Source organism: Podarcis gaigeae, assembly GCF_964106915.1.
Source record: "Podarcis gaigeae genome assembly, chromosome: 14".
NCBI lineage: Eukaryota > Metazoa > Chordata > Lepidosauria > Squamata > Lacertidae > Podarcis > Podarcis gaigeae.
In genome coordinates, this window is record NC_139690.1 from 10,315,575 (window position 1) to 10,339,662 (window position 24,088).

The 24,088-nt window shown below is 45.8% G+C and overlaps 1 protein-coding gene across 1 annotated transcript in view; it reads right to left on the minus strand.

The window, feature by feature from the left end:
* Positions 1-24,088, minus strand: part of AP3B2 (adaptor related protein complex 3 subunit beta 2) — a 55,756-nt gene that overhangs the window by 27,864 nt on the left and 3,804 nt on the right. Inside the window, exons 2-12 of the mRNA XM_083712137.1 lie at positions 20,031-20,106; positions 18,268-18,342; positions 16,650-16,745; positions 14,479-14,639; positions 13,109-13,175; positions 11,500-11,682; positions 6,842-7,018; positions 5,542-5,639; positions 2,441-2,495; positions 2,096-2,167; positions 1,922-1,984 (exon numbers count right to left, since the gene is read on the minus strand). Of these exons, the coding sequence (XP_083568263.1) occupies positions 1,922-1,984; positions 2,096-2,167; positions 2,441-2,495; positions 5,542-5,639; positions 6,842-7,018; positions 11,500-11,682; positions 13,109-13,175; positions 14,479-14,639; positions 16,650-16,745; positions 18,268-18,342; positions 20,031-20,106 (1,123 nt within the window). The remainder of the gene's footprint in view (positions 1-1,921; positions 1,985-2,095; positions 2,168-2,440; positions 2,496-5,541; positions 5,640-6,841; positions 7,019-11,499; positions 11,683-13,108; positions 13,176-14,478; positions 14,640-16,649; positions 16,746-18,267; positions 18,343-20,030; positions 20,107-24,088) is intronic.

The following is a 24,088-nucleotide window of genomic DNA, read 5'->3' on the forward strand; positions in this document are numbered from 1 at the left end:
GCACATGGCATTATACTGGTCAAAAAGTCACTGTAAAATATGCAGGCTACCCCCGTCTTCATTTCCTTTCCTATATCTAGTTTCTTATTCCTTATAACGTGCATGAATTGTGCTCTAGTGCTCTCACACTCTTGCTCTCCCAGGCATGGGGGACCTTAAGCTCTCCAGATGTTGCTCTTGTTATCCCTGGCCACTGGCCATGCTTGCTGCTGCTGATGGGAGTTGTAGTTCAGCAACGCCTAGAGGGCCAAAGGTTCCCCACACCTGCTATAAACAAAGAAAAGCAAATAAATTAGAGAGTTGCAAAAATAGAACAGAAGTCAACCCCTGTTCAAGGACAGCTAGATTAAGGGCACCTTTAATGGTCTTTAAGATAAACTTTGGAATCACAACAGCTGGGATACAGCTCTGAGAATTCCACCCTTTTCTCCTTCCTTAAGCTGCATTTCTGTGACTTCCAGGAGACTCAGCTAATGAAACTGTACAGTCTCCCCTAATGTGTCAAAAACAAAGCCCCCTTGTCACCAAAGTCTCTTTCTAATGACCTCATTCACAACCCTTTAAACCAGAAAAATAGAAACTTCTTGATTTGAAGCAGTTTGCCCTGTGATTATAGGATGCTGGGGACAAACAACAAGGCATAGCTAGTTTATCTTGGGATGGTAAAACAGTTGTGACTGTCCCTGGACTGGGATACCTTGGTCATAGCAGTTTAGCCACCGAGAACTTCAAGACTGGATTACTGCAGTGCATTCTATGTGGGGCTTCCCTTGAAGTTGACCTGGAAGCAGCAGTTAGCGCAGAATGCTGCCAGGGTTGAAATTCTGCCAGCATATAATGCCTTTTCTCAAACAGCTGCACTAGCTGTCAATTTGTTACTGAGCCAAGTTCAAGGTTTTACTATTGATATATATACGGCCCTTTGTGGCTTGGGACCAATTTACTTAAGACAGCGCCTTGCCCCATGTGTGGCGTGATCTGCAGAACCTGCCACACAACAGTCTTCCAGATTTGCAACAAACTGATATTTGGAACTCCCTGCCTGTTGATATGAGCCAGGTGCCCTTGCTTTATCGCTTTAGACGCAAGCAGAAAACTATTTGTAATTCAGCAAGATTACAAAGACATGCAATTTGGTCGTCCATCTTGGTTTTTGAAGTTTTAATAATTTTATTCGTGTTTTAATAATTATTTTAAGGGTAGTTAAAAAAAATATTGTGTGGATTTTAGCTGGTCACTGCCAGAATCAATACATAGGATCAGATGAACTCTTACACCCCATACACAGTATGCATTTAAAGCAGTACAGTCATACCTCGGGTTGAAGTTGCTTCAGGTTGAGCGTTTTCGGGTTGTGCTCTGCGGCGACCCAGAAGTAATGGAATGTGTTACTTCTGGGTTTCGCCGCTCGCGCATGCGCAGACGCTCAAAATGATGTCACGCGCATGCGCAGAAGCAGTGAATCACAACCCACAGATGTGGATTGCGTTCTGCTCTGGATACGAACGGGGCTCTGGAACGGATCCCGTTCGTATCCAGAGGTACCACTGTATACCGCTTTTTAATGTACAGTGCAAATGGGGCCTTTGTGTAATGTAATTCTTGCATTTTAAAACTGGATTTAATAATATGGGTTGATGAGTTCAGTGGCATTCAAACCCAATTTAAAGTCAAATGCTCCATCTTAACTGGATTACAGAATGCAGTGCGAGAATTTTTAAATGTTGGTGGCTTGTTTGGGGCTGGTGGCTTGTTTGGGGCTGGTGATGTTCTTTGACCTTCTTGTGGGTTAGGAACTAGGTTTTGTCACTGAAGATGCTAGATATTTAGCAAATACAGAGACATTCCTGGCTCTGCACATATTGCTCCACCTTCAGCTCCTTTGCTAAGACCTTCCTCCAGCCCATTAGTCATGCTATACCTGGAACTCACGCAGGATGGTGGAGATGTTGGTCTCGTTTGCAAGGTTGGTCAGAACTTCCAGCTAGCAGGGCAGAAGAGAAAAAGGAGGAGTTACTCTAGGCGACGACAAAAAACAAAAAAGCTGTTATCTTCAGTGCAGCCTAGCACCCATCTATGGGTGCATCTCACACACCTTGAGGATCTTGATCTGGGTGGGGTCTGTGGATCTGATGTAGAAGCTTTTCAGGTATGGTTCAAACATTCCCTGCAGAGAGAAAGAAGCAGGATCAGCAGTAGCAGCAGCAGTAGCATCCTTGGGGAAATGCCATGGTGAGCTCTGGATTTACAGAAGGACCCAGAAAACCTCTCTTCAAGCCATCTGGGCTGCTCCCCATCACTGGTTCAAAGGCAGCCTGGTTCAAGGACAGCAGAAGCAGCAGCAGTAATGTGGCAGACATCCAGAGTCCTGGCATTTCACGTCTCCCAGCCCAGGTGAATCCTTCCCCACCCCCATTTAACAAAGGAAACAGGCACTCACCCTGCGCTTGATTGACATGGTGGCCACGTTCTGAAGCACCACATACTGGACCTCACTGCCATAATAAGAGAGATAAGGACTTGTCAACGAGGCAGGAACACTGCAGGAGTCGCCGCCAGCAGATGTAAAGATGACCACCTTTTTTTCTTTAAAGGTTTAGACAAATGCATGAAGCTCAGATCTGCCAATGGTCATTAAGAGACAAAACCAGACCCTCTGTATTCAGAGAGGCAGTATGCCTCTGATTAGTGGCTGCATGGACAAACAATGAGGGAATGCTTTCCCCCCCAGCATCATAGCTGTCAACTTACAGATTTGAAAATAAGGGATCAGCAGCCAAAATAAGGGATTTTAGTCAACCAGCTGAAATACGAAGTTAAAAGGGACCAGACAATTTTGGAGAGCAGCGCCGGTTTTTAGCCCTTTGTTTCCAGAGGTTGCTGCTCAAGACACACCAGCCGATGAAACACTGCAATTAAATAACTACAAGCAGCAACTACTTTTCGATCAAAACGAAGTCCAAGCTACGAAGATACTACTGCAGTTCTGTATCTTTTCTCTCGTGCTCCATTTGCAGCTCTCAGTTCCATCAGGCGGAGTGGGAGGAAGGGGGGGGGAAATAGCACCCGAAGTAAACCTGCAGATCAGACCATCTATGCTAGTCTACCACTACAAATCTATGGGAGAAGCACTTGCAGTCCTTCCTCCGCTTTCCCCCTCTATGGTTAGCCCTTAGAACACTTGCCACCTCCTCCTCTCTCTGAACTGCTTTCTCTATGGTTGCCCTCGCTCTCCTCTCAAGGCTCCTCAGTCCTGGCGGGGAGGGGCTCCCGGGGGCCGAGGCTGATGAGGGGGAGGAGGCCGGAGGGGGGCGGGGTGGGCAGCCAAGCAACATAGTTGGAGCCTCCCTCCTCCCTAGCCGGCAGGGAGGGAGGGAGAGGAACTGCTTCCTTTGAAACCCGGGAAATTTAAGGGGCATCATCAATAAGGGGCAGCAGTGGGACACGGCGCTGGGATAAGGGAGTTTCCCGCCAAATAAGGGATGGTTGACAGCTATGCCCAGCATGCTTTGCTTTGCTTGCAAAGTCATCTAGAGATGTCTGTCGGTAGTTGCTAAGCGAGAACCGTAAGAACGTAGAAACAGCCTGCTGGCACAGGCCAATGGCTCACGTGGCCCAGCATCCTGCTCTCACAGTGGCCAACCAACTGCCTGTAGGAAACCTGCAAGCAGAACCCAAGCACAAGAACTCTCTCCTCTCCCTGCGATTTCCAGTCTCTGGTATTCAGAAACTTGACTGCCTCTGAAAAGCTACAGAAACCCCCAAGTTCAGGCAGGGCTTTGTGGTAATCCACAAAGAACATCTCCCTGAAACAGGGCTACCCTTTTTGGACTACAACTCCCATGACCACCAACAATTAGCTATGCTGGCACTATTAGCTAATGGCACTTAAGGGCACTATGTTCATTACTATTATATTTATAGTGCACCTTCCCTTCCTTCAAAAAAAATTTTTAATTACATTTTTCAAGAAATAGAAATTAAACAAAGAACAATACATAACACTGTAAACACACTTATGTTCATATTTTCCAAAATGAAAACTAATAAAAAAAGGAAAAATAGAAGATATAAAGAAAAAAGACAAAAGAAAAGAAAAATACTTTTCATAACCTGAAATATTGCCAGATTCTTGCTTCAAGTACTGCAATATATAAATCTGAGTTAAAATACTATAAAAGACTTCCACTGCATTCACCACACGTCTCTTAGTTGTCTTGCTCGCATTTACATCTGTTCTTCAATCATTTCCCTGCCTTAGATTCTTTCATAATCAATCAAATCTTTATGTTCTCTGTATACTTCACAAGGTTAGTCTAGACACAACCAAACTTTCGTATTTGAGCCCTGCTTGTATAAATAATCATTTAAACATTTCCATTGTTTCTGAATTAAATTTTTTGACTTATGCCTTATTAAATCCATCAATTTTTGGTAACTCCAGGTACTCACAAAGTTTACTTAACCATTCCCCCTTTGTTGGAATATAATTTCCTTTCCAATGACTGGCTACCAACATTCTCACTGCCATGGTTGCGTACAGAAATGTCCCGGCTAAAAATTGGCCGCTGTTTCTTTAATGCTTAAAAAGCTGGGTCAGCATGAGTCAGCGGCCTGCACCGGGTTGTATATATAGAGTGAGAAATGTTGGGTTGGCTGGTGAAAGCTGGTAGTGTTGAGGTGTGTACAGTTGGTCAGTCACTTTTGCAGAAAGACTTTTAAGAATAAAAGCAGAAAGTACTCTGCAAGGATACTTTTCTCGTGGACTCTTTTATGCCGACAAGGGTCCAAGGACCAGGCTGAGGCGACAAAGGGAGGTCAGAACCTTTTTTTTTTTTACAAACACTGACAAGAAATATGTTAATTTTATCTTTGGGAATATCCTTATTCAAAATTCCTAATAAATATGCTTCTGCCCAGTGCACCTTCCTTTCAATGAACTCAAGGTGCTGCGCATTGTCTCCATCCTCTCCATTTTACCTTCCATACAACCCTGCGAGGTTGAGTTAGGGGTTAGGCTGAGGGTTTGCAGCCGGCCAAGGTCACCCAGCAAGCTGTACTGCAGAGCGGGTACTTGAACTCTGGTCTCTCAAGTCCCAGTCCAACATCCCAACCACTACACCAAATTGGCAAGGGAACTTTGGAATTGTAGCTCTGTATTGGTTGACCTAATGGTCAGGGGTCCCTTTACCTTTATTGGTTTTGGACTGGCTCTGTTCACTTGACTGGCCACTGACTCATCTCAACACTTATATATCCAGCTATATTCTAGAAAAAGGCACAGGCTGGCTAGAACCCTGAACAGGAGTGTGCCACACTGCAATGTTTTGTTGCAGATCTCACACGTCCCTTGCAGACACAGCAAATATAATGAACCGTGGTGAGGAGCTTAGCTGGTTTCCTAAGCGCTCACAGAAATGCACAGCTCTGCCCTGCCCTTGGGATGTTTCCAAGTAAGAGAGAGCAACTTCAGGAAAAGGAGAGAGAGAGAAAAAAAAAATAGAGGGAAAGAGACTAGAAGGAGGGGAGGTGTTTGCAGACCTGTGGCTCCGGAGGAGACGCACCAGTGCCTTAGCGATGACCCCAACTTCAGCCTTTGGAGCAAGGTGGAAGTAGAGCTGAGCAACAGACATCACTACCTGCAGAGAGAAAGGGTTTGTGCCACAAGGCCTTGGAAGCAAGGAAACAGGATTCATTTGTGCTTGCTGCAGTGGCGTAGCATGGGTTGTCAGCACCCAGGGCAAGGCAAGTAATTTGCGCCCCCTAACCCGTGGATTTGCGCCCCCTAACCCTACCCCTAACCCCCAGATGTTGCGCCCGGTGCGGCCGGCCCCCCCCTGCACCCCCCACGCTACGCCACTGGCTTGTTGCATCTACCAGAAAGACTGCTTGCCCCTGTATAGACCTGGAAGACCACTAAGATCATCTGGCCTGGAAATGGGCATTTTCTGCCATTGCCCCTGAACTGAGGGATGCCCTTCCCTCTGCTATAATTGAAGTTGCAACCACCTGTTGCTTCAGATGACTTGTGAAGACTTCTCCTTTTGCCCAGGCAAAAGATCAGATCTATAAGATCAGACCCCGTTTTATGTGTCTGAATCTTCTGGATTTGCTTTGGGTTTGCCTCGGGTTACATACGCTTCAGGTTACATCCACTTCAGCTTACAGACTCCACTAACCCAGAAATAGTACCTCGGGTTAAGAACTTTGCTTCAGGATGAGAACAGAAATCGTGCTCTGGCTGCACGGCAGCAGCGGGAGGCCACATTAGCTAAAGTGGTGCTTCAGGTTAAGAACAGTTTCAGGTTAAGAACGGACCTCCGGAACGAATTAAGTACATAACCAGAGGTACCACTGTACATGCCTTTATATGTCTTTACATTGCCATTTTACTGCTTTTAGGTTTCATTTTTGCTTCAATGATATATTGCCTGTTCTTTTTTAGACTGTACACCGCTTAGAGATCTTTGAAACATTAAGTGGGATATGTATGCTTTTAAGTGAATAAAATAAAATCCACCATCGGGGGCTCTGTTCCAAGCCCCAGGTCGTCTGCACTGGGCCAAAGACCTTTTGCTCCTTCCCCTCTTTTTTGAAAACTTTTCTTACAGAGTAGCTGAACATGCACAACATGCATCTATACATATCAATTAACATATGCAAATCTGCACAGGGAATGGTGGGCTTTCCTTGCTTGCACTTGGGAAGAGTTGGGTTGCTCTACTTTCCTCTTTCCTGCACCCATTTCAGAGATTGTGGTGGCAAGGGGAGCTGTCGTTCCTAAGGAACTCTGCCTCCCCGCAGGGGAAGCACTGGGGGTGCTAGAGATGGTGGTCCTCACCGCAGCATTGCGACTCTGCAGCAGGGGCTTGGTGTTGCGCAGAAGCAGGCGGTGGTCGGGGTCCATGACGTACGGCTTGCGCTTCACCAAGGACGCCGGCTCTGCTTTGTCGTCCTTGGAGTCTTCCTCTTCGGAACCGTAAAAAGCTTTCTCAGAGCTCTCTTCCAGGAGGGACTCCTGCCAGTCACAAGGGAAGGAGAGGAGGCTGTCAGTATATTTCCTAATACAGTGGTACCTCGGGTTACATACGCTTCAGGTTACATACGCTTCAGGTTACAGACTCTGCTAACCCAGAAATAGTGCTTCAGGTTAAGAACTTTACCTCAGGATGAGAACAGAAATCGTGTAGCGGCGGTGCGGCAGCAGAAGCAGGAGGCCCCATTAGCTAAAGTGGTGCTTCAGGTTAAGAACAGTTTCAGGTTAAGAACGGACCTCCGGAACGAATTAAGTACTTAACCCAAGCTACCACTGTAGTAATAAAATTATTAATTATTATTATTATTATTATTAGTATCCTGCCCATCTGGCTGGGTTTCCCCAGCCACTCTGGGCGGCTTCCAACAAAGAACAAAAATACACTAAAATGTCACGCATTAAAAACTTCCCTGAACAGGGCTGCCTTCAGATGTCTTCTGAATGTCAGGTAGTTGTTTATCTCTTTGACATCTGATGGGAGGGCGCCACTACCAAGAAGGCCCTCTGCCTGGTTCCCTGTAACTTCTGTTCTCACAGTGAGGGAATCGGCACTGGACCTCAGTGTCCGGGCAGAACAATGGAGGTGGAGACGCTCCTTCAGGTATACTGGGCCGAGGCCATTTAGGGCTTTAAAGGTCAACACCAACACTTTGAATTGTGCTCGGAAATGTACTGGGAGCCAATGTAGGTCTTTCAAGACCAGTGTTATGTGGTCTCGGTGGCTGCCCCCAGTCACCAGTCTAGCTGCCGCGTTCTGGATTTGTTGTAGTTTCCGGGTCACCTTCAAAGGTAGCCCCACACAGAGTATTTTCAGAGAAGAGGCCAGGCCAAAAAATGGTTGCTTAACAGAGGGACAGCTTCATTGTAACTGCCACCTAGAGTTGAAACAGTGGTATAACAGTTACCGTACTTTCCCCTGTATTAGACAAGGTTTTTTTACTCTAAAATAATGTTCAAAATCGGGGGTCGTCTTATACATGGGTAGTGCAGAAAGGGGACAGGCAATTGGTTGCAGCCACAAGCAGGAGCTTGTGAGCAGTGATTGTGTTAAGTTGTGGGTGGACATAGCCGACGACCAGCGATTTCTCCAAATAGCTCTTTATTTCGTAAGCTGGAATAGAACTGACTGCAAACAGCTCAGCTGGCCTGCTTTTATAGGCAGCCGGCTGTCAACATTGTAACAACAACAGCCCAGAGTTCCCGCCTAAAATAACTGACGCGGACCTGAGGGAAAACTATCTACAGACCTGAGTGAAAACTATATACAGTATCCCCCTGCTGGCCCAGGGTGAAACTTCACTACATAACAGATTGGGTTGGTGATTGGTGGCTGCGGCAAGGGCTGTTGTGGATTGGCTGCCGCTGCGACAATTGGGCGCGCGATTTGCGGCTGCTAGTTGCGAGTGGGCGGACACTTGGCGGTTTCGGCATTGCATGTTATTGGCTGCATTTTTCAGTCGTGGGAATGATTTTTGTTTGTTGTCCCACCACCAAAAAAGCTCAACAACTCTGGGCAATCCTCCCCCAAAACTCTGGGCCATCTTCCCCCATTTTCTTAAATTGCAGTCCCCAAAAATAGGGGGCGTCTTATACACTGGGGGCACATTTTACATGGAAAAATACGGTAACTCTACATCACAGAGGCACCAGCGCGGATCGTGCCACTTTGCTTATTTATTTTTTTACCGCCCCGTTCCCAGAATATGGTGCATTCTGCTGGGGCAGAGAACCTCAGGCCCCCCTCAGTACTCTTCAGTACCCCCCCCCCCATCGTTCAGCCCGGACACTGAGATCCAGCTCCAAGGGCCTTCTGGTGGTTCCCTCACTGCGAGAAATGAGGTTACCGGGAACCAAGCAGAGGGCCTTCTCAGTAGTGGCGCCCACCCTGTGGAACACCCTCCCATCAGAAGTCAAGGAAATAAGCAGCTATCTTATCTTTAAAAGACATCTGAAGGCAGCCCTGTTTAGGGAAGTTTTTAATATTTAATGCTGTATTGTTTTTAACACTCAATTGGAAGCCGCCCAGAGTGGCTGGGGAAACTCAGCCAGATGGGCGGGGTATGAATAAATTATTATTATTATTATTATTATTAAGCCACATCCTGTCACCACACATGCTCTGCACATTCGCATCCTTGGATTCTGATCATGGCATTGCGGTTTGGGCTGCCTCGAGCCTAGCGAGGGGTGTGTGGAAACTAGCCTCCCCTAGTTTAACCGCTTTGAGGCTTCTTACAACAAGGCAGCATGTAAATTTTATAAGATAAATAATAAAATAATAATAATAATAATAGTGCACAAAGATGAATTCCTTGCTCTGCCTGCTTTTCCCTCTTCCCCCACCTGCCACTGAAATTTGGGGACCCTGGAAAGTTTTCCAGATGGGAATGTCACCCTCGGACTGACAGGGCAATGCAGTACTCAGGAGGACAGAGGAATGGGTTCTCATGGTTTGGGGGGGGGGGCGCGGAAACTTCTCTCCCCCCCCCCCGCAACACACACACAATGCAGAGCAACTGACAAAAAGGAACAGTCCACTGGGAGCTGTAGCGATATCTACTGGCAGATGAAGCTTGCAGCACAGCGTTGCTCTTTCTCTTCCATCCAATCCCTTCTTCATCTCTTCCCCCTCTTAGGAACATAGGAAGCTGCCTTATATAAAGTCAGACCATTGGTCCTTCTAACTCAGAACGGCCTACTGGAAGGCAAAGGATGCGCAAGTAAAATCCTCAATGATACACTGGGCCAGTGCTGGATTTACATATAAGCTAAACAAGCTATATCTTAGGGCCCCTCTCTCCTGGGGCCCCCAAAAAAATTTAAAGGGGAAAAAACCCGGATGTACATTTCCAAAATATAAGATAAAAAACAAATAAAATAAAACCTACATACAGCTACAGTGTTTTGTTTTGTTTTGTGTTGTGTAGGCTTCTATGATGTAAGTAATGGGCCCCGCCTGCTAGCCTACTCCCGAAAAATATCACTGGTTTGCTATTATTATTTCATGTTATAGAAAGTTTCTAGAGACTAGATTATAAGTCTTTGTAAATTGTGTTTCTAAAGGAACTTTTGCTATTGCCAAATGCCAATGTGTTTGCATTATTAAGTTTGTTAAGAATTTAAAAAAATCATTTTAAGTTAGAGCTTAATAACTATTTCACTATCAATATACTTCTTCATAATTGTATTTCAGTTCAACAATTACTTTGATAAAATATTTTGTTATGTGCAAGTGGCCTTAGATACCTATTAGGTCCATAAATGACCATATAGCACATATTCAACACAAAAAACAGCGACAATTTGTTGTTGGCAAAGGACAGCTGGACATATAAAGGGCCCCATTACCTTCAGTAGCTTAGGGCCTCATCAAACCTAAATCCGGCCCTGCACTGGGCAATACATATTGGTCATAATACAGACATGGAAGCATGGGAACAATTGTAGAATACAGTATGGGTATAAAATTCACAGCATATTATGGTCAACGAGAAAATTATATGAAAATGATATATTGATGGTACCTAACACCGAGTAAATTGCCAAAAATGTATAAATCCAAATCAAATAAGTGTTGGAAATGTAAAGAGAAAGAAGGTTCTTTTTATAATGTATGGTGGTCTTGTAGCAAGGTTAAAGCTTACTAGGAAATGATATCTAATGAATTGAAAAGGATGTTTAAAATAACGTTTGTAAAAAACAAACAAACCCAGAAGCTTTCCTTTTGGGAATTATAGGGACAGAACTACCCAAACTGTATAGAAATATATTTATGTATGTGACTACAGCGCCAAGAATGTTACTTGGTCAAAAATGGAAGAAGTCGCAGCAAGAGAAGAATGGATACAAAAACCTATGGAATATGCAGAAATGGTGAAAATAAGAAATCAAGATAACAAACGTTTTATAAAAGAATGGAAATGGTTTGTTGAATATTTACAAATAAACTGTAAACAGGTAAGAACATTGGCAGGATTATTGTAATAACCTGCAGTTTTATAAGAGCATAGACCTAAAGTAGATGACTAAATGAGCAAATTAAGTTAATTTGGATATGCAGAAAATATTAAAAATAAACCTAAGCAACTGAAGAAGGAGGGGGAAAGAAGTCAAGTTCTGAAATGTTAAAATGATCGCAAAATTATTGAAATGTATAAAATTGAAAAATCATAAATAAAATAATAATAGTAAAAAGTACCTTTCCAGACATTCAGGCAAGTGATTCTCCCAGCCCTGTGTGGAACTCCTGGGGATTAAGGATCTTCTGCATGCAATGCTCTACCACTGAGCTATTAGCTTTCCCCCTCCAAAAAAATGTATCTGTGTATGGAAAATGCCACCTGCTGAAGGGCTGCACTTGTGGCCTTCTGAGCGACAACATCCATGCCTCAGATTCAGGATAACTTATCTCCAGAACCCAGGCAAGCGAGTGCACAGGCTTCTCTCCTATCTGCTCCACTCACGTTTTGGTTGGGGCTGAGGAACTGGGTGCGAGCATAACGCGTCAGCATGTTGATGATCACCACCTGGCCCCACTCCTCCACGTCAATCAGCAGGTTGCATAGCTTGCGGTAGTTCTTGTGGATGAGGTCGATGCGCTCGGGGCAGACTTCCTCGAAGGCCATCACAACACTGCCAGCCACCAGCTGGCCAAGGGAAACACAAAGAGGAGAAAAGGTTGTTTATGTAGGCCACTACTGCGGCCCGTGTTTTGTTAGCCCCCAAATGGAAAGCGAGCATGGTCCCAACCAAAGAAGAATGGCAACTTAAGCTGACGGAATATGCACAACTTGCAGACTTCACAAATAGAAGAAGAGAACAAGAACAACATACGTTTAAAGAAGATTGGAAAACATTTGCAGTGGTACCTCTGGATGCGAACAGGATCCGTTCCGGAGCCCGTTCGCATCCAGAGCAGAACGCAACCCACGTCTGTGTCTGTGCATGCGCAGGTCACGATTCCCCGCTTCTGCGCATGCGTGTGACATTATTTTGAGCGTCTGCGCATACGCAAGCGGCAAAACCCAGAAGTAACACGTTCTGCTACTTCCGGGTCGCCATGGAGCACAACCCGAAAACGCTCAACCCATAGCAACTTCAACCCAAGGTATGAGTGTATTGAATATATGGGAAATAATTATGTACAGCTGAAAACGCTGGCAGCATTAAGATAAATTCAGCAGTGTAAATAAGTTTTGATGGCTGCAATAATGGAATACTGAATGGTATAGTTTTTGTAAAATACGCAGGGATTTATGATATGTAAAATGAACCGTGGAAAGAGAGGAAAGGAAGTCATGGATATCTTAGGGGTGTAAAATGAGTATTTTAAATTGTAAAACAGAAAATTTAATAAAAAATTATAGATATAAAAAACAAAGAGGAGAAAATGAGGCGCACCAATGCAGAGACTTTGTGGGGCTCATGCAACTCCAAAAGGAGAGGGTTTGCAGACCTAGGATCTGGGTCACGGAAACAAGGATCCCCCACCAGGCATGGAAACGCAGGTGCCAAGCTGGCAACAAATCAACAGTAAAAAATAGGGTGAATAGGCAAGGTGAAGCATCTTTGCACCTCACCCAGCCCTTCACAGGCTAAACTTTGCCAGCCTGCTTAGAAAATTCAGCAACAGCCTTAAGTACTGGGGAGATGGGAGCAGTTGGAGGAAAGAGATTCCAAAATAATAACAATCCCATAGGGTAGTTGTTGGGTGGGTTAGTTGCAGGAAAATCTACAAAAGGAGTCTTGCAGCAGCTTAAAAAACAACATATTTACTATGGTTTTCATGAACTAAACCAAGGAAAGGGAACCTGTAACTCTACAGTCTTTGTTGGGACTCCAACTCCCATCAGCCCCAGCCAGTAAAGGGTGATGGGAGTTGTAGTCCAAAATCTGGAGAGCAACAGATTTCCCTTTGCTGGGTTAGAGAATTGCATTTTCTAGTCTACAAAAATGTATGCCATAATAAATTGGTTGGTCTTTAAGGTGTTACAATACCTTTAGTGCTTTTTAAATCAATGTGTTCATCCCCACCCAAATAAAAAATGCTTCAGATATGCCTTGCTTACTCACAGTTGTCTTATCTGACAGAAGCTTTTCGATGACCTCTATTAATTGGTCCTTTTGGTCTGAATCAAGGCTGAAAAGAAGAAAGACAAAATCAGTGTTGATAAGTGTTATTATACACTTCAGTGCACGAGGTGTAGTTGTCTCTGGGGGTAGAGGAAGGCATATCCTATAGCCTGATGAAGAGAAAATAATTGAGTTATTCTCTAGCTTTCCAACTCGTAAGGTTGAAGCGCAGAAAGCAGGAATGCCATGGTACATGTTATGTACTGAAGTTCTCACCCTGGGCCAGCAGGGGGATACTGTAGATAGTTTTCACTCAGGTCCACATATGCAAATAAGGGATTGAAAGTGACGTTCAGTGATTGGATAGTTACAGAAAATGGTTACTGTTGCATTGTAGCGGAGCTCTATATAAGCAGGCTGGCTGAACCCTTCAGTTCAGTTCTGTTCTGGCCTGTGAATAAACAAGAGCTGTTTGAAGAATTGCTGTGTCTTCTGATATGTTCAACCACAACTTAACAGTACACATGCGTCTGCACAACAAAACTGTCTCTTCTACAACCACAGCAGGCAATATTAGTCTCCAACAGTTTGACTTCACCCTCAAAGGCGTACTCTTCCATTGTCTCCTGAGACAGATGGATGCCAACCAACCAAAGGTATCATAACCAGATTTTGTATGATGGCTCCTGAGATGAAGGAGCAGGTTTTCCTCTATGTTTGGATACAACTGGATACCATTTTGAATCAGGAAGTCAAACTGAATCATTAAAAACTGCACTTGATTTTGTTTGTTTGTTTACAATTCCTGAACAACAGGAATTAGGAGGTCACGGGTAGCGCTGTGGCTTAAATCACAGAGCCTAGGACTTGCCGATCAGAAGGTCAACAGTTCGAATCCCCGCAACGGGGTGAGCTCCTGTTGCTCGGTCCCTGCTCCTGCCCACCTAGCAGTTCGAAAGCATGTCAAAGTGCAAGTAGATAGATAGGTACCACTCCGGCAGGAAGGTAAATGGTGTTTCCGTGCGCTGCTCTGGATTCGTCAGAAGCGGCTTAGTCATGCTGGCCACATGACCCGGACGCTGCACGCCGGCTCCCTCGGCCAATAAAGTGAGATGAGCGCCGCAACCCCAGAGTCGGCCACGACTGGACCTAATGGTCAAGGGTCCCTTTACCTTAGTTAAGCAATAGTGCAAAAGGAGCTTTAGGAAAAGGAAAAGGAACCATGGAATTCCAGCATGCAAACACAGCATGCTGCTTTCACTTTGCAATAGCACAAATGAATGAAGGTTCTGCAAGTCTGTAAAGGCAGTCTTGGTTCTGGGGCCTTAAAAAGACGCTGGAAGAAGTGAAAGGAAGAGGCTCAAACTTACCTGTACAGCTTGGGGATGGCATGTGCCGCCGTTTTGCGTACATAGGGGGACATGTCAGAAGCCGCCTCCTTGATGGCTAGCATCATGATGGGCACAATAATGGGCACACGGATGCTGGAGAGAACGCGGAGGGCGCTGGCTCGGATCAGCTGATTGGGATCCTGCGGCAAAGAGGAGGTTTGCATCAGGCACTCAAGCCTAGCACACCTTTTCCACCAGGAAGGGGTTCAGGATAACCTCCATCCCAATAAATCTACAGCTGGTGTGGGGAACTCCTGGCTCTTCCAATGTTGCTCAGCTGCAATTCCCATCAACCTGTGGACACTGGCCATGCTTGCCATGCCTGATGGGAGTTGTAGTTCAAAGGTCAAAGGTTCATCGTCCCTAAGCCACAACACCATCTGTTCCTGGGAGAGACAACTCCTTGCTAGGGAGGCAAAAGAATAAAACCACTAAGCTGTATTTTACATACAGCTAGGGACGCGGGTGGCGCTGTGGTCTAAATCACAGAGCCTAGGACTTGCTGATCAGAAGGTTGGTGGTTCGAATCCCTGCAATGGGGTGAGCTCCCATTGCTCAGTCCCTGCCCCTGCCAACCTAGCAGTTTGAAAGCACGTCAAATTGCAAGTAGATAAATAGGTACCGCTCCGGCAGGAAGGTAAACGGCGTTTCTGTGCGCTGCTCTGGCTCGCCAGAAGCGGCTTAGTCATGCTGGCCACATGACCCAGAAGCTATACGCCGGCTCCCTCGGCCAATAAAGCGAGATGAGCGCCGCAACCCCAGAGTCGGCCACGACTGCACCTAATGGTCAGGGGTCCTTTTACCTTTTTTTAGCTTGGTTCCTCCTCTTGCCGTCTCCTTACATTAGACCAGAGATGTGGAACCCTTGGCTGTCCAATGATCCTAAACTTATGCAAGAGTGATTTTTGCATTTTTATATGCTTGCTTTGCTGTTGTTCAGTTTTAAATCAATTATTTGTATCCTATGCATTGTGACAAATTGTGATGGCTTATAGCTTTTAGCAGTAAAAATTCATTCATTCTGGGGCAGAACATCTGCCCTGCTTGCAGAAAGCCCATCTCTAGGTAGGGTTGAAAGAGTCTTGCCTGAAACCCCGGAGAGCCACGGCCAGTCAGTTTAGACAAAACTGAGCTAGATGAACCAAGAGTTGACTTTGTGTAAAGCAGCTTTCTGTGTTTCTATATTCACAAGGAATTCTCTCAAGCTACATGGGAGCCAGTTCAATGTAAAATAGCCCAGCAACATCAAGAAGCCCCCTTTCCTCCAGATCTCTTTCATGAGGTCTCTCCTTCTGTTCGCAAGTGTCACGTTCCCTTCGGTCAAACTCAGCCCTGCCTGGTTGATTTATACCCCAGCAGGAAACCTGAGCTTGTCAGCTGAGACTCAGAGACGAACTCCCAAGTCTCCTTTGGCAACGATGGTTGTAGAAGATTAAAACCTGACTCACAAAAAGAGCAGCATCTTAGGAACCCTAGTTTGGCAATCCTGGCAAAGAGGAAATGTTACATGTTTGGAGGGGGGCAAGGGGAGGTTACCCTCTGAAAACACAGAATAATCTAATGACCAAACTAGATGTGATGTTTGCCATGGAGCTTGGCATTGTAAAGCTGCCTTTTGTAAAAATGAAAACAAAACAATAGCTGGGAGTGGGGCAGCGATGACTGGTGGCCATTGGGACAGGTGGGGGAAAAGGGAGGTCAACAGTAGGTGGCGCTAGAGCCAATGACTGGCAAAATCAACTGATTCTAGTTTGGTCCCATTCTTCTTCTGCTGAAGAGAACTACCTAGGAAGGAGAAGCTGACAAGAATAGGCAATACAGCTAACTCTCTAAATAACTATTTGAATTGACCTGGGTCTTGAGTTGCCCAGGTAGTAAGAAGGCAGGCAGGTAGGGCCTGGAGGAAGGCAGAGTGAGGTTAATGGGGCAGTGCTCCATTCATCCAAATGGACCAGCTTTCACTGGAGGGGGAGCATGAAGCCTTTGCCCATTCAAGCTCCCCACCTCCTGCTATTTGCAAGGTGGAAAGTGCCCACTTAGGACCCCAGGAAGCAGTTTGAGAAGTCTGTCATATATTTGCTCCACCCTAGAGCAACTCTCAATGATAAAAGCAAAGCTTAGACTCTGCCTCCCCCCAAAAAAAATCCAACCTTGAGTCCTCTCTGGAAGGTAGAGATGGAGAGCAGGGCCAAATCTTGCTGTTCCTCCGCGTATCGGACCAAGTAAACATACACAAGCTTCTTCACCTGCCAGAGGAAAAGCATCCTTAGTTGGAACTAAGCAAGCCACCAGTTTTTGCTCCCCCCCCCCAAACTCTACAATGAAGGCTTTCTGAGTGACAGCAAGGAGGAAGCGCTGATACAGCAAGGCACCTTCCACTGGCCTGGAAAAGGGAGGGAAGAGGAAAATAAGCAAAATCCACAATGGTCAAAGTTCAGGGATGATGGGAACAAAGTTCGAGAGCATCTGGAGGACCACGGTGTCCCACCCTCAATTTAGCACTATAAGCAATGTCCGGCCATTGAAAAAGCATTCCAAGAGAGTGGATTTCTCCCAGAATCCTTTGTGCCATACTTTCCTCAAGACCATCTATTATAGTGCCCAATGTGGTTGCACTTTGGAATCACTTTCAATGCCTAGGGGGAGATTGGCTGGTCACCTAGTCTCTACGGTGACAGCAACAGCACTTCTAAAGCAAAATACTTCTTCCTTTTTTATTTACTTGAAACATTTTGGAGCCGGTTTCCAAAAGGGTGCATAAAGATAAATAGAAGACAACTGAATCACAATCTACTTAAATGCATTTTACATCATAATTATCTTAACAGAACACAAAAAGAAATTCAAAACAATTAGAACCAGCAATAGACATAACTAAAGACAAAGGGGAAGGACCCCAGTGGGCTTCCTGTGAGATAGAGTTTTGGGGCTACCACAAAGAAGAGTGGTCAGCCTCCATGCGATATGAGATTTTAAGCAGAGACACATTAGTCAATCTTAAATGTTGAACCAGGGGTGGGAAAGAGATGTTCCTTGAGGTAATCAGGACTCAGCCTTATATTTTAGTACATGATCTCAGCAATCTGTAAAACAACACTGTAAGGTAGGGCAAGCATTATAGATTAGACAGGAGTGGGGATGGGGAACTGAACCAGGGACTTCTTGGCTTGTTGCTCCCATTCTAAGTCATGACATTATATCACAAGGAGTCTGTATCCTTCAGGATGTGGCTGCACTCCAGCTCCCATCAGCCCCAGTCAGCCTGACCCATGGGAGCTGTAGTCCAGCGATATCTGGAGGGACACATGTTCCCAATCCCTGCTATTCCAGCTCAAATTACCCAACAACCTTCTTTCCAGGAAACCACAGCAGTTCTCTGAGAGTTCCTGTGTTGCACAGAAATCTATGCATTAAAGGTCTCATGTGGGCTGGATAGCTGTTCTCTAGTCACCCTAGTCTGGGAAAAGTCTTATCTAGGGCAATTGGGAGTCCTTCAGATGCTGCAGTGTACAACTCCCAAAATCCCTAATCACTGGCCACGTTGGCTTGGGCTGATGGAGTCCAACAATGTTCAGAGTGCCCCATGTTCTTCCAGACTATCTGTACAAGCTAAAAGCAGCCACTTAAGAAAAAGACCTGGAGAAACTGCCCCAGGCTGCTGCCGTTGTCTGCAAGGGATTGTATGATATTTTGCCTATTTTAGCATTGAGCAGCACATAAAAAGAAAGGGAAATAATAACAACAGCAGCAGCAACAACAGCAGCTTACCTCTATATTCTTGCAAGCCACATTTTTTACCACAGCTGGGAAGAGATCGGATGCATTCTTGCCTCGTGCAATCATCTGGGAGAAGAGAAACAGCAGTGGGGTAGCTAATCAAGAAATCTGAACTAAGAACCCCCACTTTTATTTGGTCAGTTGCTACCACCCCTCCCATGTGTACACTGGTACCGTCACTTCCAGTATCTTTATAGTAGGAAACACATCAAACTGCACATCGCCCACTGCTATTCCTGACCTCCCAAGAAGCCCATTAAAATTGCAGCAGTTAGGTGCTCCTCTCCAAGACAGTGCAGGGGAGTTATAGAGAAAGGATGAACCCCCATAAAATTCAGGGAAAGGACTGGTTGCTGATGGGGCCTGGAAACTCAAAACAAAATGAGGAGTGGGTTCTCCTATGCTGAACCACAGACATGACGGCCATCTGTCACTTGAATTACAAAACTCCTGCACTTAGCTCGACCAGATGACTGTGGATCTTTCAATTCAAAAATTCAATCAGAGGGCCCATCTGCAGTCTGTATTTAAAGCAGTCTCATCCCCCTAAATAATCCTGGGAACTGTAGTTTGCTAAGTATGCTGGAAGTTGTTAGGAGATGCGATTCCCCCCTCCCACAGCTACAATTCCAGAGTTCCCTAGGAAATGCAACTAACTGTGAAACCACTCTGGGAACTGGAACTGTGTGAGGGGCACAGGGTCTCCTAACAACTGTCAGCAACCTTAACAAACCACAGTTCCCAGGATTCATTGGAGGAAGTTTTTGCTCTGGGACACAGGCCTGTGGATGGAGGTCCTGGGTACCCAGACAAGAAGTCCCCTCTCTCAGCCTCACTCATGTGGTCCAGAGGAAAGCAAGGCAATACCTTTGGCCCCAGCTTGACTGCAAGAGTCACTGGAAGGAGGCGTACAAGGCGTACACAAATCCAGGTGGAGTCCCTAAGAGGGTCTCTTAGGGACTCCACCTGGATTTGTGTAGGGTTTAGTCCTTAGCCTTTTCTTCTCCCATAGATGGGGGAAGCCGTGACTGTAAAGTAGTAAGATCCTGCTTTAAATGCATAGCAAAGATGGTACAAATTGGGCCTCTTGACCTGACATTATTCACTCAGTCAGCAAGTGTGCAAATGTGTGTTTTAAGTAAACACATCATGGGCCCTCCACAGCTGCCAATTACTTTTTTTTTAATGTGCACAATTGCTTATATCTTGTCCGGATTGACTCTCAGGATCGAGGCCTCAAATCAAAATTTTGGAGTATTGGGTGGGGCAGGGAGTGGTACTCACAGCTGTGTGCAAGGAACAGACAACCTATTAAGTGCCAGGGCAACGCTGCAGGCATTGGGGCCAGGGCCTAATACAGCGGCACCTTGGCTGTCAAACTTAATCCGTTCTGGGAGTCTGTTTAACTCCCGGAACTGTTTGAAAACCAAGACGCAGCTTCTGATTGGCTGCAGGAGCTTTCTGCAGTCATGCAGAAGCCGAGTTGGATGTTCAGCTTCCAAAAAACGTTCGCAAACTGGAACATTTGCTTCTGGGTCTGCGGCGTTCGGGAGCCGATTTGTTTGGGAGCCAAGCCATTCGAGAACCAAGATACCACTGTGCATGTAGATGGCAGGGCCCTTTTGCCAAGCACTGAGAGAGCATGCACAGCAAAGACTGTCAGCAGCAAAGCTCAGTTGGTTGTTCCAGGTTTCACCCCAAGAGTACAATTCCCTTTTCTCACGCCGTAGCCAAGTCGCAAGCGGGGAACTTACTGCTACAATCCGCTTCATGGCCTCGAGCTTCAGAGAATCCTTGTTGCTGTCCAGCATCTCCTTCAGATCATCATGTCTGCAAAACATACAGAAAAATCATGCCATGGGCACAGATATGTTCCAGGGAGGCGGTAGCGGTGCTCACTGTTGCAGGATCTAGGGCCGCTTTTAAGGCTAGCAGATTTGCAGCACCATCCTACTAAAAGAAATAAAAATTCCACTGAGTTCAATATGGCTCACTCCCAGGTAAGCATGCAGAATGCTTCCGTAAGTTGGAGACCACTTTGCCAGATACCTGAAGAGTAGTGAGAAACATGGAGAGGTTGCCACACAGTGCAAGGGTCTCCTTGAGGTCTTCCTCCAACACCCACAAAGCCTCAGATCCACCACAACCCACACAATTCCCTCTTAGTGATGAGGCACTAAGGGTGGTTATCTTTTTCTCCCTCGAAAAGTACATAAAAGTTGAAGGAGGAAGTTTTTCACTTTCTCTTTCAGCTCTATGCACTTTTCAAGGCTCAGACTGGTTCTACTGGATTCGACTTTGATCCAGATCTGCTGGAAAAGCGAAGTGTATATATGGTACCCTTTCCCTTTCTCTTTCCCAGGGCAGGGGGACTGATCCGGGACCGGGGGAAGAGAAATGACCAGAACCCTAACAAATCCAAAAGTGCCCATGCTAATATTGCACTCAGGTCCTGTTTGTGGGTATCGCACAGGCAAGTGGTGAGAATAGGATGGTGGACTAAATGGGTCTTTGGCATAGCACTCCTTGCATTACTGAATTCCAAGGCAGATCCATCTCTCTCTATAAGAGTTCCATAAGAACTTCAGAAGAGCCTTCCTGGATCAGGCTAGTGACCCAATCCAGTCCAGCATCTTGTTTTCAGAGTGGCAGACCAGGTGCCTGCAGGATTCAAGCACAAGAACACTCTCATGTAAGAAATTAGGAAGAGCCTGCAGGATCCCAGAAATCATATATAATGAGTCAGGGGACTGCCATCAAGAAGCGGGAGGGAGGTAGGAACATACAGAGATCCTCCCACTTTGATCAGCAGTAACACTTTGTCCCCCTTCATGGATCACTGCCTTGCCGTGCTGAAGGGGCTTGAATAACTCAGAGAAGCTATGAACTATGCCGAGCAGGGCACCCAAGATGAACAGGTCATAGTGGAGAGTTTTGACCAAAACGAAGATCATGGCCACTGGGCTCATCACCTCCTGGCAAATAGAAGGGGAAGAAATGGAGGCAGTAAGAGATTTTACTTTCTTGGGCTCCATGATCACTGCAGATGGTGACAGCAGTCACGAAATTAAAAGACGCCTGCTTCCTGGGAGGAAAGCAATGACAAACCTAGACAGCATCTTAAAAAGTAGAGACATCACCTTGCCAACAAAGGTCCGTATAGTAAAAGCTATGGTTTTCCCAGTAGTGATGTATGGAAGTGAGAGCTGGACCAGAAAGAAGGCTGATCGCCGAAGAATTGATGCTTTTGAATTATGGGGCTGGAGGAGACTCTTGAGAGTCCCATGGACTGCAAGAAGATCAAACGTATCCATTCTTAAGGAAATCAGCCCTGAGTGCTCACTGGAAGGACAGATCGTGAAGCTGAGGCTCCAATACTTTGGCCACCTCATGAGAAGAGAAGACTCCCTGGAAAAGACCCTGATGTTGGGAAAGATGGAGGGCACAAGGAGAAGGGGACGCAGAGGATGAGATGGTTGGATGGTGTTCTTGAAGCTACCAGCATGAGTTTGATCAAACTGCGGGAGGCAGTGGAGGACAGAAGTGCTTGGCGTGCTCTGGTCCATGGGGTCACGGAGAGTCGGACACGACTAAACAACAACAACAACACTTTGTCAGAGACAGGTGTCAGTGAAGCCTCAGGCGAAATGGAAGAAGAAAGATGGGGAGAGGAGAAGCAAAGGCTCACAGACTTATCTGAGAGCCCCAGCACCGATCCCAGGGAGGCAAAAAGGGACGCAGAGATGCAACTTCCGTTGCCTAGTTTTGGCAGGGGTGTCAAGCATAAGGGGAAAAGGTGGAGACTGGGTGTGTCGAGGTTCTTATGCTGGGGGGGGGGGAGACAGGAAAAGCCCACTCTCGGAATCTGCTAGCAACTGAGGGAGACATGAACTTTGGGTGTCTACACTGTACATAGTTTGCACCAAATAAAACCTGTAAAAAGGCAGGTCAGAGTCCTGGCTGTTTACTCGTGAGCAACCATACTCTTCCCTCACATAATTAAATGGGGGGGGGATGTTTTTTAAAACTTTTGTAAATAAAAACCCCAGAAGCTTTTTTATTAGGAATTGTGGGTACTGATATCCCAAAGGAGCAGAAAAGACTTTTTATGCATGCGACAACAGCTGCAAGGATACTACTAGCTCAGAGATGGAAAGAAGATAAAGTCCCTACCAGAGAGGAATGGCAAATTAAGCTGTTGGACTGTGCTGAAATGGAAAGGCTGAACGCAAAGTTCAGGAACCACGAAGATCAAAACTTCAACAAAGAATGGGAATTTTTAAAAATTTATCTAAGGGACCACTGTAAGCAGATGAAAACACTAGCAGGAGTTCAGTAACACTTGTAATGTAGCAAATATTATGGACAAAATAGAGAGATATGTGGATTATGAAATAATATGCAGTTGAAAAGGATGACAATAAGACCCATGAAGGGGAAGGTGTGAAGTCCAGAGATTCAGACAAATCTCCAAATATGGATATGTATTTTGTATTGTACTGTTATAATTCTATATTTGCAAAACCAAATAAAAATTATTATTTTTTTAAAAAAGGAAGATCCTGCAGGATCACACCAATGGCCCATCAAGTCCAACATCCTGTTCTCACAGTGGCCATGCAGATGCCTGCAGAAACTCACAAGCAGAACCTAAACATAATAGCACTCTCCCTTCCTGTACTGTCCAGCAACTGGCATTCAGAAGCATTATAGTCTTGGACTGTCCAGGCAGAGCACAGTCATCATGGCTAGTAGCCATTGATGGCCCCCTCCTCCATGAATCTGCCTAATCCTTTTTTAAAACCATCCAAGTTTGTGGCCATCTCTGCCTCGGAGTAAGGTCTATAGTTCTAGCATTCATGGGATGTCCACCAGTTCTAACTTCATGAGAAGAGCTTTTCTCTGTCCACTGCCTCCATCCCAAGTCTAGTTTCAATGCTAAAGGGAAGTGGCTGATGGCTATGGGGTGGAGCTTGGTGAGCTAGCATGGCATCATGCGCGACACAGTTGCTTAGAGCGTGGTGCTGGTAACGCCAAGGTTGCAGGTTCGATCCTCTCATGGGAGAGCTGCATATTCCTGAAGGGGGTTGGACGAGATGGTCGCTTCAGGTCTTCTAGAGCCAGTGTGGTGTAGTGGTTAGGAGCGGTAGACTCGTAATCTGGGGGACCGGGTTTGCGTCTCCGCTCCTCCACATGCAGCTGCTGGGTGACCTTGGGCTAGTCACACTTCTTTGATGTCTCTCAGCCTCACTCACCTCACAGAGTGTTTGTTGTGGGGGAGGAAGGGAAAGGAGAATGTTAGCCGCTTGGAGACTCCTTTGGGTAGTGATAAAGCGGGATATCAAATCCAAACTCTTCTTCTTCTTCTATGCTAGGCGTCATTTTGCAAACTTCCATCACGTCACCTGATGCTTGCTTTTTTTTTCTAAACTAAAACGTGCCAAAAACTGTAACATTTCTTCATAGGAGAATCACTCATTTTAGTTGCCATTTCTGAACCTTCTCAAACTCTACAATACAGTGGTACCTCAGGTTAAGAACTCAATTCGCTCTGGAGGTCCATTCTTAACCTGAAACTGTTCTTAACCTGAGACACCACTTTAGCCAATGGGGCCTCCCACTGTCACTGTGACGCCGCCACACGATTTCTGTTCTCATCCTGAAGTAAAGTTCTTAACCCGAGGTACTATTTCTGGGTTAGCGGAGTCTGTAACCTGAAGCGTCTGTAACCCAAGGTACCACTGTATCCTTTTTGAGGTGAGGCAACCAGAACTGTACACAATGTTCCAGTTGTGGTTGTACCTTAGATTTG